Source organism: Sesamum indicum, linkage group LG2 (assembly GCF_026168435.1).
Source record: "Sesamum indicum cultivar Baizhima isolate 11 linkage group LG2, ASM2616843v1, whole genome shotgun sequence".
NCBI lineage: Eukaryota > Viridiplantae > Streptophyta > Magnoliopsida > Lamiales > Pedaliaceae > Sesamum > Sesamum indicum.
The window spans coordinates 4,456,749-4,469,043 of NC_142658.1; the positions used below are offsets into that span (position 1 = coordinate 4,456,749).

Genomic DNA, 12,295 nt, shown 5'->3' on the forward strand with positions numbered 1-12,295 from the left:
ATTTTTTTATTAGAAAATTAGAAATAGATGGAAAATAAAAGGAGGGGTGTGTGTTTACATCTCTTGGAGAGAATTAAAAAAAGGAGCCTAAAATTTCCTATTAATAGTGCAGCTTTCAGAGAAAAAGGATCCAACTAAGTGAAGGGCATCTGGTTCTTGTAATCAGAGATCAAATCAGCCTAAAAGCGTGTCTTTCCTGAAGAAGCGGCTTTAATGGCGAAAAGTCGTGGTATTGTTTGCACTTTCTTTTTTACTATTTGCCCCTCTTTGGTTTCTTTTATGTTATGCTTTAATTCCATTAGAATATCAATACTGACATTATCAATAATTACTTATTATAAGAATAAACAAACATTCACATTATTAATTAATTTATGACTCAAAATTTAATCAATAAATATCATCTTATTTTTCAGAATTAATTAAATAAGCCAACAAGAGAGTTGGTGGGCCAGATTAATTTGAATTCATTGGGCCTACAGGTAGACCACAGCAGATATCAAGGCCCAATCCAGCCCAAAATCCGAAACAATCACCACTTACGGCTCGCCAAGCCAAAAAATTCATCAATCATTCCTTTTGAACACTGAGCTCGCATTTGGGGTTCATCAGAACCATCCCGGAAAAAAAGAAAAAATCATGCAAAAGAATTGATATAGAGGCAACATTGACACAGAGTAATTCATTCCACATCCAAATTTTGTCTAAGTTGTTTCAGTCAATAATAATTCAACTCGATATAGAAACGTCATCGCTACAAATGAACAACTCTCAGTTCCTGCATATTTCTGAGTTGGCGGAAAACTAATGCATATCAACTCTAAGGTCAAGAAGGCAACCATAAACGGAAACAACTGTGTCCATGGAAGTTTTCATTCTACATTTCCAGAATGCAGCAGAGAGGTTTTCCTACTTCTTCTACCGAAGATTAGTGCACTATCCCAGCTTTAATGAGAGAGACAACATTTGACAAGATTCATGTCCTTACAAAGAGTCTACTTATCAACCTTACTTTCTTCAAGTATCAATCCAACTTATACTAAATTTTTGGTTCAACACATTTGCCTGTTAAGATTCATACAACTGAAACTGATAAGCAGCTAAACCTAAGGATTCCGTTCTAAGGTTCAGCGTCTAAGGCTCAGACATCTAACTTTGGCATATTTCAGCTCCTCATTAGCTCTTTGGCTTATCTATATTTAATCCAAACAATGATTTTTACTTATAATGGTACAAAATCATGTATTGAGTTCAATTTACAGTCTGACGAGTCAGATTCTTATTCTCATTGAAGTCTGGACTTAGGAAGCGTACTAAGCCTATCATGGGACACTTTATAATCGAATTTGTTAACTATAATCTCCATTAATGTAACACTTCTTATCTAAAACACCAAATGCTACTGTATAGTCATCCCGGAAAGTTTCAAGGCCAACTATTCAAGAATGCAACTCTAGACCAACCCAGAACAACTCCATTTCACCTATTCAAACACACTTAATAAACACTCCTAAAATTGTTAATATTACCCGTCTTGAAGTCCTAAGCTTCACTAGGTTGGATTAGATAAAGTTACAACCACTAAGTTTAGAAGAAGAAGGGCTACCACTGAAATGAGTGAAAGGGACAGCCACCTTGACAGAAATGTAAAGAGAAATACAGTTCAAGTGCCCCAAGCAATACAACAAGAATATATAACGAGGTGTCTTAAAGACACAACATTTACTTAATTAACAAACGTATTGTCTTTTGATAGGTGAGAATAGAGGTCCAGAAGAATAGTTATATATGATTATAGCAACTTCATTTGGTTTCTGAACAATTGTGCTAAGAGGCTTATGAACATTAAGAATAACAAAAATTAAACGAGCATTTGTAGCAGCAAATTGCACAAACAGAACATAAGTCTGATCATAACACAGATAATACAACATATTCAATTGTTAGCAAATTAATGCTATTCAATTAAATCCACATTACATTTGCAAAACACCAGTAACATTACCAAGAACTCATAGTTCCTGCTCGGCTACGGAATGGCATCAAGTCTTGCCTCAAATACAAATCCACGACAAAGCCCGTCTCCGCTCCCCGGTGCGCCTTCCACCCATCTCCAGTTTGATTTTCCATTCCTATATTCTTCCCACAATGCTAACCTCCCAATCCTTTTTGCTGAAAAGCATACCCTATTCCCCCCACCAAACACCTTAAACTTACTACTCTCCACAAAACACCTATACATTTCCACTGGCATTCTTCCTGCCTCCTCCCATTCCAAGCTCTCCAAGTCCAACCTTAATATCAAGATCGTGGTGCACGCGCTCTGCAAAGCATACGAGCTCTTCAACCCACCAACCATGTATACCTTCTGATCGTTCCCGGCCTTCACCAATCTTGGCCGCTTCAAAATGTCGAAAATATCTCCCCACTCGCGCTTTTCCACCCTAACCCACTGCATTGTCTTCTCCATATGCACAATTTTCGTCTTGAACATTGCCCATTGTGATCTCCAGGGCGAACCCACATCGCACAATGTGAGTATAAAATCCGAAATTAAAACAGGGCTCCGGGGTTTCGATGGCAGATTGGATGAAAACTTGAGCCAATTATTCAAAACATTGGGACTAAAGTTGTCATCTTTAGGAATGCCGTTGTCAGAATAATACAGAATGGCGAGCTCTGTGAGGACGAGGACAACGCTAAGCGAGCCGGCTAGGACGGAACCGTGGCGCGACCAAGCTGAGCCGAGCTGGGGGAGGGTTTTAAACTGCCCGGTCAAAGGATTACATACAACGAGGGCTTTTTGGGAATTTTGGGGAGTGGCGTTCCTCGGATTCTGCGATGAAGCCCAGAGGTAGAGAAGGCCATGGGACGAGGTGATGGGGTGGAGGGCGGAGAAGGGGAGGAAAGAGAGGGAGAATTTCAGCCATTGATTTGATGCAGGATCAAAGGCGTGGAGATTGGGATGGGGGGACACGTGGCGGTGGGACGGCTTGAGGGCAAGGAGGGAGAGGGGCTCTGATTGGGTGCGGAGGAGGTGCCGGAAGGAGGGGGAGGAGAGGGTGGAATAAAGCGCCTTGCAGACGCACTTGGCGGCGGCGATTTGGCGGAGGGGCAGATGGCAGAAGATCTGGTGGAGGGTGTCTTGGGGTAGGCTGTTGAATGGAGAGGAGTCCATGGGATTGGCCTGGCGCTGCAGCACAGGGTCAAATCTTGCCTTACTGGGACTTGGGAGATTTTGAGAAGATGATGTTTGGTCGGAGAATTGTTAGGGAGGAGAGAGAGGAGAGAGGTTGAATCGGTGGTTGACCACGTCTTCAGATAATGGGCTGGTATCATGCATCAGGCCTCAACATAACATTCCTATAGGGCTATATGGGCCTAAAAGATTTCCTCAGCAGCTCATTTTGTGGTGACTATCAAAGTTAAACTGGGCCAGCCCAGTTACAGGGTCTGCTTTAAACTTGTATGGGGGCAGCGGCAGACAAGTTGACGTTAAACAACACATATTCTGATCTGGTGTGGCAAAGGCAATGGTGGACCGCCCCGTGATTCAGTGAATCTCAGCCTTATCCACACGTGGATCTTCTTGAATATTCAATCCCCTTCCCTGCACCCGCTCACGTGGTGGGCTCAATCTCTCCAATAATTGCTCACCAAACCAAAATTTTGTATATTGAAAATTAAATTATGATTTATATAAATTCCTAATTGAGATCCTCAGCGGTATAGAATTTATTTGTTAATGACTTTGCACGATGATCTTGAATATAGATTTGGATAAGCACCTCTACCTAAATTAGTAATGGATGGCTTTCATATAGAATGTTAGGTTTGTTGGAGTAACCACCCAATTAAAATCTTTAAATATTTAAAAAATTAATATTAAAAATAATATTACATGAGCCATAGAGTGCGAGCTAATAATAATAAATAAAATATTTTATGAATGTATCGGTTAATATCTATAGACGATCGAATATATTATATTATATGGAGCCACGTGTTATTAGATGAGCTTGAGACCAATAATTAATAATTTGAGTCATTACACCATACACTCAACTCCAACTCGCAAAAATAAAAAATGCATTTCCTCATAGAATTTGGGATTGTTTTTAGTTTTGAAAGACAAATGTGCCATCTGGAGTTATTTATTGGATTACCCCTACCATAAAGAAATTAATTTATCTTAGAGTTATTTAATTAATATTAATATATATATATATGTATATTTCAATTATATTTGCATATGATTTTGGGACCTTAACCCTGCTGCTCCAACTGCTTTTGTGATGAAGAAAAAGAGAAAATATCGGGTGGTCCCAGCTCTCGGAGTCCGGTTCTATGCTGAAATACATAAAAAAGGACAATGCCACGTAATTGGCCCTCCTTTTCACCAATCAACGCCCAACCGTTGGGACCCAGCCAATAGAAATTGGTATATTGTACACGTCTCTTTACCTTTCTTTTTTCGGGAAGTGGTCTCTTCAGCTCCTCAATAAGCTGGAAGCAGCAAGCCAGGTTGATCAAATTAATTATAAAATAAATATTTAAATAATATAATATATTTATTTTATAATTATTTTTTAAATTATATTTTAATTATACGATAAGTATATTATATTTATAATTAATTTAAATTTAATCAAATCTCGTCTAAATTAAATTTTTTTCTCTAATATGCTACTTGGATACAACAGTTTCTTTATGAAAAGTTTCATATTTAAATTTTTGAGCGTTAAAAAAGAAAAAATTAGGTCGTCACTTTATTATCAAAATTCACTTATTTTATTACGATAAATTACAAAAAAAATTATTGAGGTTTATCATAATTAAAATTATTCTTCGTGTTTAAAAAATTATAAAAACTTTATTGACACTAAAAATGTTGGCTCGTCGCTTGTAATCTTTAAAATAATTAAAAAATATTTATAATTATTATAAATCTAAAAAAATCTGGTGGTAGTATAATATAATAATTGGAGTCGTCCACTAATAACTTCTCCATTAATCTAAAAATCTAAAGCTGTTGTTTAAGACTTACGTCGGCTGCTCGATTTTTTTCTGGCTCGGACATACCTCGTTCTAAAATGGTGGTACCTACGACGCCGTTTTGAAGCGTTAAATATCCCAGTCAAACTGTTGCGTGTATTGAGTATTACTATTATTACTATATATATACACAGCAAGCGCAGCTATATTTCCCCTCGTACTCTCCTCTGAGCTTACACCACCTAATTCGGCCGATCTTTCCGCTTTTCCATATATTCATCTACATTTTTATTACGAGGTAATTCAATTAGTACCGCATTTTCTTGATTTTCTGTTTCTTTTGTTTTTGTTGGCGATAGTAATTGGATGATGGTTGTTTTACTTTGTGCATTTTGTTGAACTCAAGTAGCTAAAGTGATGGTGGGGAGCGGCGTTGAGGTTAACGCGACGATGTCGTCAAACGGATCTTTGGCTATTGGAAAGTCTATGGAGCGGTTGAGGGTGGCAAATGGGGAATCTTTTGACCCGATGGCCGTGGTGACGGAGCCGGTGCCGCCGGTCGCGGACTCGAATGGACATGATGCGGAGAAGGGGAGAGAGATAGTTCTAGGCAAGAACGTGCACACCACCTGCCTGGAGGTGACGGAGCCTGACGCCGACGACGAGTCTACTGGGGATAAGGAGGCGTACATGGCCAGTGTTTTAGCGAGATACCGGAAAACCCTTGTGGAACGGACCAAGTACCATTTAGGTATATTGTGTTGGTCTTCTGATCTGTCTTTAGTGATTAGTTGTTTTGCGAAATAATAGACTGCTTTTATCAATTTTGTGGTTTGATTGGATGGTGAAGTGTGCGAATTTGTTAGTGTGATGTGATTTGAACTGTTCATGTAAATTAAGCGCGTGAATGGGCTTGATTTTGTTCTGGATTGCCAAATTTATTGAAATGGTGGTGGAGAGAATGAAAGTTTACTTAATTGGCATGAGTAAACTTGTGAAATGGGTAGTAGGACGTTGGGAGGTGGATTCTTGGATTTTGATGCCTGCATTTTCATGTGAAAGAATTCAAACAAATGAGTTGAGAGTGGCAATCCAATGGTACCCAATGGATCTGGGTGCTGTAGGATGGATGCCTGCAAGACTTATCATTTGTTGCCATTGCATATGAGGCAGCGTATGTCAAGACCTTGAATCCTATGTATAATTAACTTATTAATTTTCATTATAGGGTTGCCTATTTAACTATTCAGCTTTCAAATATATTGTAGTTTTAAGTAGCTATGTTGGACTTGCTTAATGAAGCTTGCAGGTTCCTCCTATAATTTCATTGGTCTGAATGTTTTCCTAAATGCTCTTTTTTACACAGGGTATCCGTACAATCTCGATTTTGATTATGGTGCACTTGCTCAGTTGCAGCATTTCTCTATCAACAACCTCGGTGATCCATTCATTGAAAGCAACTATGGCGTGCACTCAAGACAATTTGAAGTCGGTGTTCTGGACTGGTTTGCCCGCCTGTGGGAGATTGAGAAGAATGATTACTGGGGATACATCACAAACTGTGGAACTGAGGGTAATCTTCATGGGATTCTTGTCGGGTAAGTGTTGTTTTCTTTGTCTCTGTGAGCAGCTAATTCCTTTACAGGGGTGTTTGAGCCGATTCTGATACTAACTCTTTGTTAAAATGCACAGGAGAGAAGTGTTTCCTGATGGAATTTTATATGCATCAAAGGAGTCCCATTATTCCGTGTTCAAAGCAGCAAGAATGTACAGAATGGAGTGTGTAAAAGTTGCAACTCTGGTCACTGGAGAGATTGACTGCACAGATTTTAAAAGAAAGCTGCTTCCTAACAAAGATAAACCGGCAATCATCAATGTCAACATAGGTGATCCTTTGTTCTTTGTCCCTTTTGCTTGCAAGTAGACATGTACCTGTACTGTACATTTATGCATATGTGTGGTTTTGCCTGCTAGACCTGCAAATATGTATCTCTTGCTGCATCATATTTCTAAAGTTGGTCAATTCATAATCCAATCTGCAGGAACAACTGTTAAAGGAGCTGTTGATGATCTTGACCTTGTTATACAGACCCTTGAAGAATGTGGATATTCACATGATAGATTCTATATCCACTGTGATGGTGCACTCTTTGGGCTCATGATGCCATTCGTTAAAAAGGTGCAAACTTTTCCATTTCATTTGTCTTCTGTGTTCCTTTACCCACCCATAAGCTTTGTATGCTGAAAGTATGTCCATCCTTATTGCTTTGTCAATATAGGTTGCATGATTACTCTTACTAATAGTTAATGTAGCATATGAAAATAAACTATAGATGGACTAATAGATACAGCAGAAACATGTGCTGTTGGAATTGAATTTCTGAAATAAACTCCATAGGAAATATTCTGGCTTATGAAAACACAAAATTAATGCATCTGTCTAGTGTCTGGAACTGGATAACATGAACTAGTTTCATTTTAATAAGAAAAAGTTAAAGCTGATCTCCAGCGTGCTGATGGACACGGATGCTATTTTGTTTTGTATCTCTAGCATTCATCTTCTATTAGCTGCAAAGTCTATAATTCATGTGGTTATTTATATATTACATTGACTTCAGTGTAGTCGTCTGTTCTGCCATTCTTTTGTTAAGTAGTTTGGTTTCTAATTCAGGCACCAAAAGTTTCATTCAAGAAGCCTATTGGAAGTGTCAGTGTCTCCGGCCACAAGTTTGTGGGATGCCCAATGCCTTGTGGTGTTCAATTAACAAGGCTACAGCACATAAATGCTCTTTCCAGTAATGTAGAATATCTTGCCTCCAGAGATGCAACAATCATGGGAAGCCGGAATGGCCACGCCCCAATCTTCCTATGGTACACTTTGAACAGAAAAGGGTACAAGGGATTCCAAAAAGAAGTCCAAAAGTGCCTGAGAAATGCTCACTACTTGAAAGACCGACTTAGGGAAGCAGGGATCAGCGCCATGCTCAATGAATTGAGCAGTACGGTGGTATTTGAGCGACCTCGAGATGAAGAGTTTGTGCGCCGTTGGCAACTAGCTTGCGAGGGAAATATGGCACATGTTGTTGTAATGCCAAGTGTCACCGTTGAGAAGCTGGATTTCTTCCTGAATGAAATAATTCAAGGGCGATCAATCTGGTATAAAGATGGGAATGTTCACCCCCCTTGTCTTGCAGCAGATATTGGAAGTAACAACTGTTCTTGTGCTCTTCACAAGTAATGCATTTGTTGATTTGAAGACTTTTTCTGCTTCTGTTGTTTTCTAGCGAAACTCTTCTCCTTAGAAGATGTTTTTGATCGGGTTTATTTCAATAATCAAAATATGTTTCTTTCTTTAACTCCGTGATAGAAAGGTTGCCTTAAATCAAGACTAGGTGCTAATAGACAGGCTTGATTCTTTTTATTTAGAGTAATGGAGACATTCTTAACAGTTAAAAGTAATTGAGCAGCTAACATTTTCAATAGTTTGAAGGAATGGTAACTAATGTTTGTAAAAGGGTTTAGGGCTTAGAGACAGGAGTATGGGGAAGCAAGTTGCTGCGACATTTTTTCACCAAGTTATTAATATCTGCATTTTTGTGTCAACCTTATAATGGATATGATCAAACAATTGCTGGAAAGACTTATTCAGATTGACTTAGATTAGAAAATTCTTATTACTGCTCGTCTTAGTTAGTGACATGTCTGAACGAGAACGATGATTTGCTAGCCCAAGTATTCAAAATACAGTAAAAATGCTTGAACAGAGTAAAATAAGATGGCATATGGTCATACTATAATATGCTATCTAATTTCCAAGTACATTCTCTTCCGCCCACGATTTCCAACTGTGACTCATCTGATAGAGGCATGATAGTAGTGCCAGTGTGTTTGAACTTTATTGATGGCATCAAATGTTGGGTGTCCTCCTCATCCTTGACCTGGCAATTTTGGTTATAGGGACTCTACCACAATAGGGTACTTGTTCTTCGGCATTCGCACAAGTGTTGGCTGGACCGAATCATCTTTCTCTAGGGGCCTCCACCTGCAATGAGTGGTAAATACAAAATTACCCAAATGGAAATTGTAAATTTCTTGCATGGGATGCTAAGAGTAAGCATATGGCCATGCTGAGGGTGGATAATACAGGTTATGATTCTTCTGAGTGTTTGTGTGTGTGTGTCTGTACAGATCATAAAACATCCATATTTGCTTAGCAGACCTCATCATTTCTTACCTGTATCTGCAGACCAAATGGTGGATGAAAATAGAAATTTCCAATTTGGCCAGGTTGATTCCAGGACACATCCGAGGTCCACTTCCAAAACCAAGAAAGCTAAATGGTTTTAAAGGCTCCTGTAATATATAAAAAGGATCACATCTTTATCGTCTGGAATGTGAAATGTTAGAAAGCCGCACATCGATTTTGCATCTTGAAAAGCTTACATCGAATCTGGAAGGATCAAACTTCTCTGGATTAGGAAAAATCTCGGGGTCGTGGTGGATAGACACAACATCCAAGTTTACAGACCAGCCTTTTTGAATTTCATAACCTACAAGTTTGAAGAAACTTAGCACCCTTCATAATAGCTTCATCACCATACTCTTGCAGAAACTAATAATCTATTAAACAATCAAATCTGCATGGCTTATACCATCAATATCAAAGTCCTGGGCAGCTTTTCTTGAAAACCAGGGTAAGATTGTTGCTTTCCTAAGAGTTTCACTGATGACCTGTAAAAATTGATGAGGCAAGGTTCAGCTTTTTAACCTTAAATTACCATAAATCGCGTAAAGGGTGAGTGTTTAGCCTGCCACTAACTTTTGCAGTGTATGGCATATTGTTCACTTCTGCCCAGGTAAGGTTTGTCCCATCTTCTCTGCTACTTCGGATTTTCTGATGTTCTTCCTGCACAGCCTCGTCTCGAGTTTTTAGTTTCTGCATTTAACTAAATGATGATATGTTAAGGTGATATGTGAGAATATTACTCTTAGACGTTCTAATGCAGCAGGATTTTCTTCAAGAAATTTGATTAGCCATGTCAAAGCAGCTGTAGTGGTATCATGACCAGCAACCAGCAAGGTTAATATGTTGTCCTTCAATTGTTTATCTGTAAGCTTATTGTCATCGTCCTGCTCTGAGCTGTCTTTGCTGTGCTTCTTTAACAGGGATTCGAGGAAATCCTGTTGGAAGCTTTCTCCCTTTCTCCTTTGGGCAATGGTAGAGTCTAACATGGCATACATCCTATCACGAGCCTATCAAGATGTACCAATCTATCAGCATAATTTCTAAAACTCTCCTCTGAAATAAGCTGTTTTACACTCTAGCTGATTATTAGTCTTGTTCAATTCTAAATCTCGTTCTTAATAATGTATGATACCTTGATGCCGCGATAGAAAGCAGTTCCTGGGATTTTAAATGGCAAAGAGGCAAAACAGGAAGAAATGATCTTGAAATTGGCTCTGAACTTTTCTTGTTCCTCACCAGTCGGCTCCAAGCTCATTATCATGTGGCCTATCACCTTCAGTGTGAACTGCAAAAGACTCATCTACTTCAGAATCAATGCACATATAAACATAGATCTATTAAACATATATACATATCACAGGTCCAAAGATCAACCGTGGAAGCCTCTTCAAGAACCAGAACTTTTTGCCCACACCAGTGATCCAACGTCTCCACAGCCAATTTATTGATGAAAGGGAAATACTTTTTCAGGCCATCGACTGAGAGAGGCTCTCCAATCAGTCGTCGGAGTCTCTTGTGTGCTTCTCCAGTCTGTTGAAGCAAGCTCGTCGGACCAAGAACCTGCTTCCCTGTATAGAAGAGGTTTAGGCTCACTAGCCCATCTTTGCCTGTTAGCAAAATCTTGCTTGCTTCTCTCCCAGTCATGAAAACAGTAAATCTCCCCAATACATAACTTTTAAACACCTTCCCATACCTAATGCAGAGATCCATGGAAACATCAAGATCAACACAAATCTGTTTTCCAAATTTCAGAATTCAGTTGATTCTACTGATATACTATTACCTCTGCTGTCTCTTTTGCATGAAGCTGAATATACCAGCTGGGCTCGAAAAATCAGACAGAAAAGAGAAACTCTCCCCTACAAAAGGCCATCCCATACTTCCTGGAATCCTGTCCATTTTTGTGGGAGCACTCCATTTTTGCAGCAACAATGCTGAGAAAATGAAAACCAAGAAGAGTGCCACTAAAGTTAACATGACTATCTCCAGCAAGTGCTCTAAAATTTGAAGCTGTTGATCAGATGGAATCCTAGGGCCAGTTTCGAGGACCCTTTGAACTGGGGAATCCTATTTATCTGACCTTTTCTTGCTGACTTATGGTGGGAGCAGCATATTATATAGAGATGGTCAAAAGGTCCTCGACCATATCAAAATATTTGGTGATTACTCTGATGACAATTTCATAGTTTCATGCATTCCTTGTTGAAGATGACATCCTTGCTTTCCTTGATCTTCGTTCGATCCAAATGTAAGGAGGCTGGTGTTCGTGTTCTTCACGTACGTTAAAACTCCACTTAGTAGGGGAATCAATTGTTGCCAGATATTCTTGTTTTCTCCTTCAAATGCTTCTTTTATTTGGCTAATGATGAATAAGGTTTGTATCTCACATGATAGTGATGTTCAATTTGTTTTGCCGACTATACTACCATATTCTATAATTTTTAAACGTAAACAGCTGCTTCTCCTTCCATGAGTCCTGCTCACCATCCATTGGAAATGGCTAATTTTTGCAATGTGAATTTGTGATCAAGCGATACAAACATAAAATTTCTAGTCTTATTCTATGATAGCCGTTTGTCACGTACGACGTATGCGGCAAGATAAAGAAAGACCAAAGATTATAGATAATTTATCAGGGCAGGCTAGAAACTATGGGTTCTTGGAAGTAATAACTGCATGTTCAAATTTTGGCTCTAACATAGATTTTTGAATCTTGACGGTTTCTAACAACGATGGCCTGCGAAGAGAACAGTATAATACAACTGCCTTTATATATTGTAACTTAAAACTCAGTTCTCAGACTCCGTCATCTCGGGATAACAATTGCTCTCCACAAGCAATTTAAATTTTTAAGTACCTACTGCTTACAACCAGGACTAAAATAAAAGACTTCTGAAGTTTCTGCTGAAAATTAATTGTTCTTTAGCAGCTTTTCCATCTCAGAGAAGTAAACAAATAAGAATGACAAGATAAAATATGAGCCTGGACCCTCAGCACTTCCTCTAGGCCAACTTGGAGTTCCTGTACTTCCAGCTGTTGGATATATACGTGTAT

The 12,295-nt window shown here is 38.8% G+C and overlaps 3 protein-coding genes across 4 annotated transcripts; 1 reads left to right on the top strand and 2 right to left on the bottom strand.

Moving 5' to 3' along the window:
* Positions 1 to 1,886: 1,886 nt before the first annotated feature.
* On the bottom strand, positions 1,887 to 3,330 carry LOC105179508 (F-box family protein). The gene has a single exon (XM_011103158.3). The coding sequence runs from the start codon at positions 3,176 to 3,178 to the stop codon at positions 2,030 to 2,032; it is 1,149 nt and encodes a 382-aa protein (XP_011101460.2). The 5' UTR covers positions 3,179 to 3,330; the 3' UTR covers positions 1,887 to 2,029.
* Positions 3,331 to 5,132: 1,802 nt separating this feature from the next.
* EMB1075 (Pyridoxal phosphate (PLP)-dependent transferases superfamily protein) lies at positions 5,133 to 8,351 on the top strand. 2 transcript variants are annotated; one of them, XM_020698889.2, is made up of 6 exons: positions 5,133 to 5,293; positions 5,405 to 5,746; positions 6,362 to 6,593; positions 6,688 to 6,881; positions 7,038 to 7,174; positions 7,667 to 8,351. In XM_020698889.2, the coding sequence occupies exons 2-6, from the start codon at positions 5,413 to 5,415 to the stop codon at positions 8,231 to 8,233; spliced, it is 1,464 nt and encodes a 487-aa protein (XP_020554548.1). In that variant the 5' UTR covers positions 5,133 to 5,293; positions 5,405 to 5,412; the 3' UTR covers positions 8,234 to 8,351. The 2 variants fall into 2 exon arrangements, with proteins under 2 accessions (XP_020554548.1, XP_020554544.1); XM_020698885.2 differs by having other exon boundaries at positions 5,138 to 5,293; positions 5,402 to 5,746.
* A 272-nt stretch (positions 8,352 to 8,623) lies between these two features.
* Positions 8,624 to 11,218, bottom strand: LOC105155430 (abscisic acid 8'-hydroxylase 3). Its single transcript, XM_020698891.2, has 9 exons — positions 11,025 to 11,218; positions 10,616 to 10,934; positions 10,374 to 10,526; positions 9,982 to 10,248; positions 9,815 to 9,901; positions 9,648 to 9,726; positions 9,439 to 9,545; positions 9,230 to 9,348; positions 8,624 to 9,037 (listed from the first exon to the last, which is right to left on the bottom strand). The coding sequence occupies exons 1-9, from the start codon at positions 11,216 to 11,218 to the stop codon at positions 8,947 to 8,949; spliced, it is 1,416 nt and encodes a 471-aa protein (XP_020554550.1). The 3' UTR covers positions 8,624 to 8,946.
* Between the last annotated feature and the right edge of the window lie 1,077 nt (positions 11,219 to 12,295).

Coding starts and splice junctions, on each gene's coding strand:
- LOC105179508 (XM_011103158.3), bottom strand. CDS start 3,178: ATGGACTCCTCTCCATTCAACAGCCTACCCCAAGACACCCTCCACCAG.
- LOC105155430 (XM_020698891.2), bottom strand. CDS start 11,218: ATGTTAACTTTAGTGGCACTCTTCTTGGTTTTCATTTTCTCAGCATTG. Junction 10,527..10,615: donor TTCTTGAAGAGGCTTCCACG/GTTGATCTTTGG, acceptor AGTCTTTTGCAG/TTCACACTGAAGGTGATAGG. Junction 9,349..9,438: donor TTGATCCTTCCAGATTCGAT/GTAAGCTTTTCA, acceptor TATATATTACAG/GAGCCTTTAAAACCATTTAG.
- EMB1075 (XM_020698889.2), top strand. CDS start 5,413: ATGGTGGGGAGCGGCGTTGAGGTTAACGCGACGATGTCGTCAAACGGA. Junction 5,747..6,361: donor ACGGACCAAGTACCATTTAG/GTATATTGTGTT, acceptor TTTTTTACACAG/GGTATCCGTACAATCTCGAT. Junction 6,594..6,687: donor CTTCATGGGATTCTTGTCGG/GTAAGTGTTGTT, acceptor TAAAATGCACAG/GAGAGAAGTGTTTCCTGATG.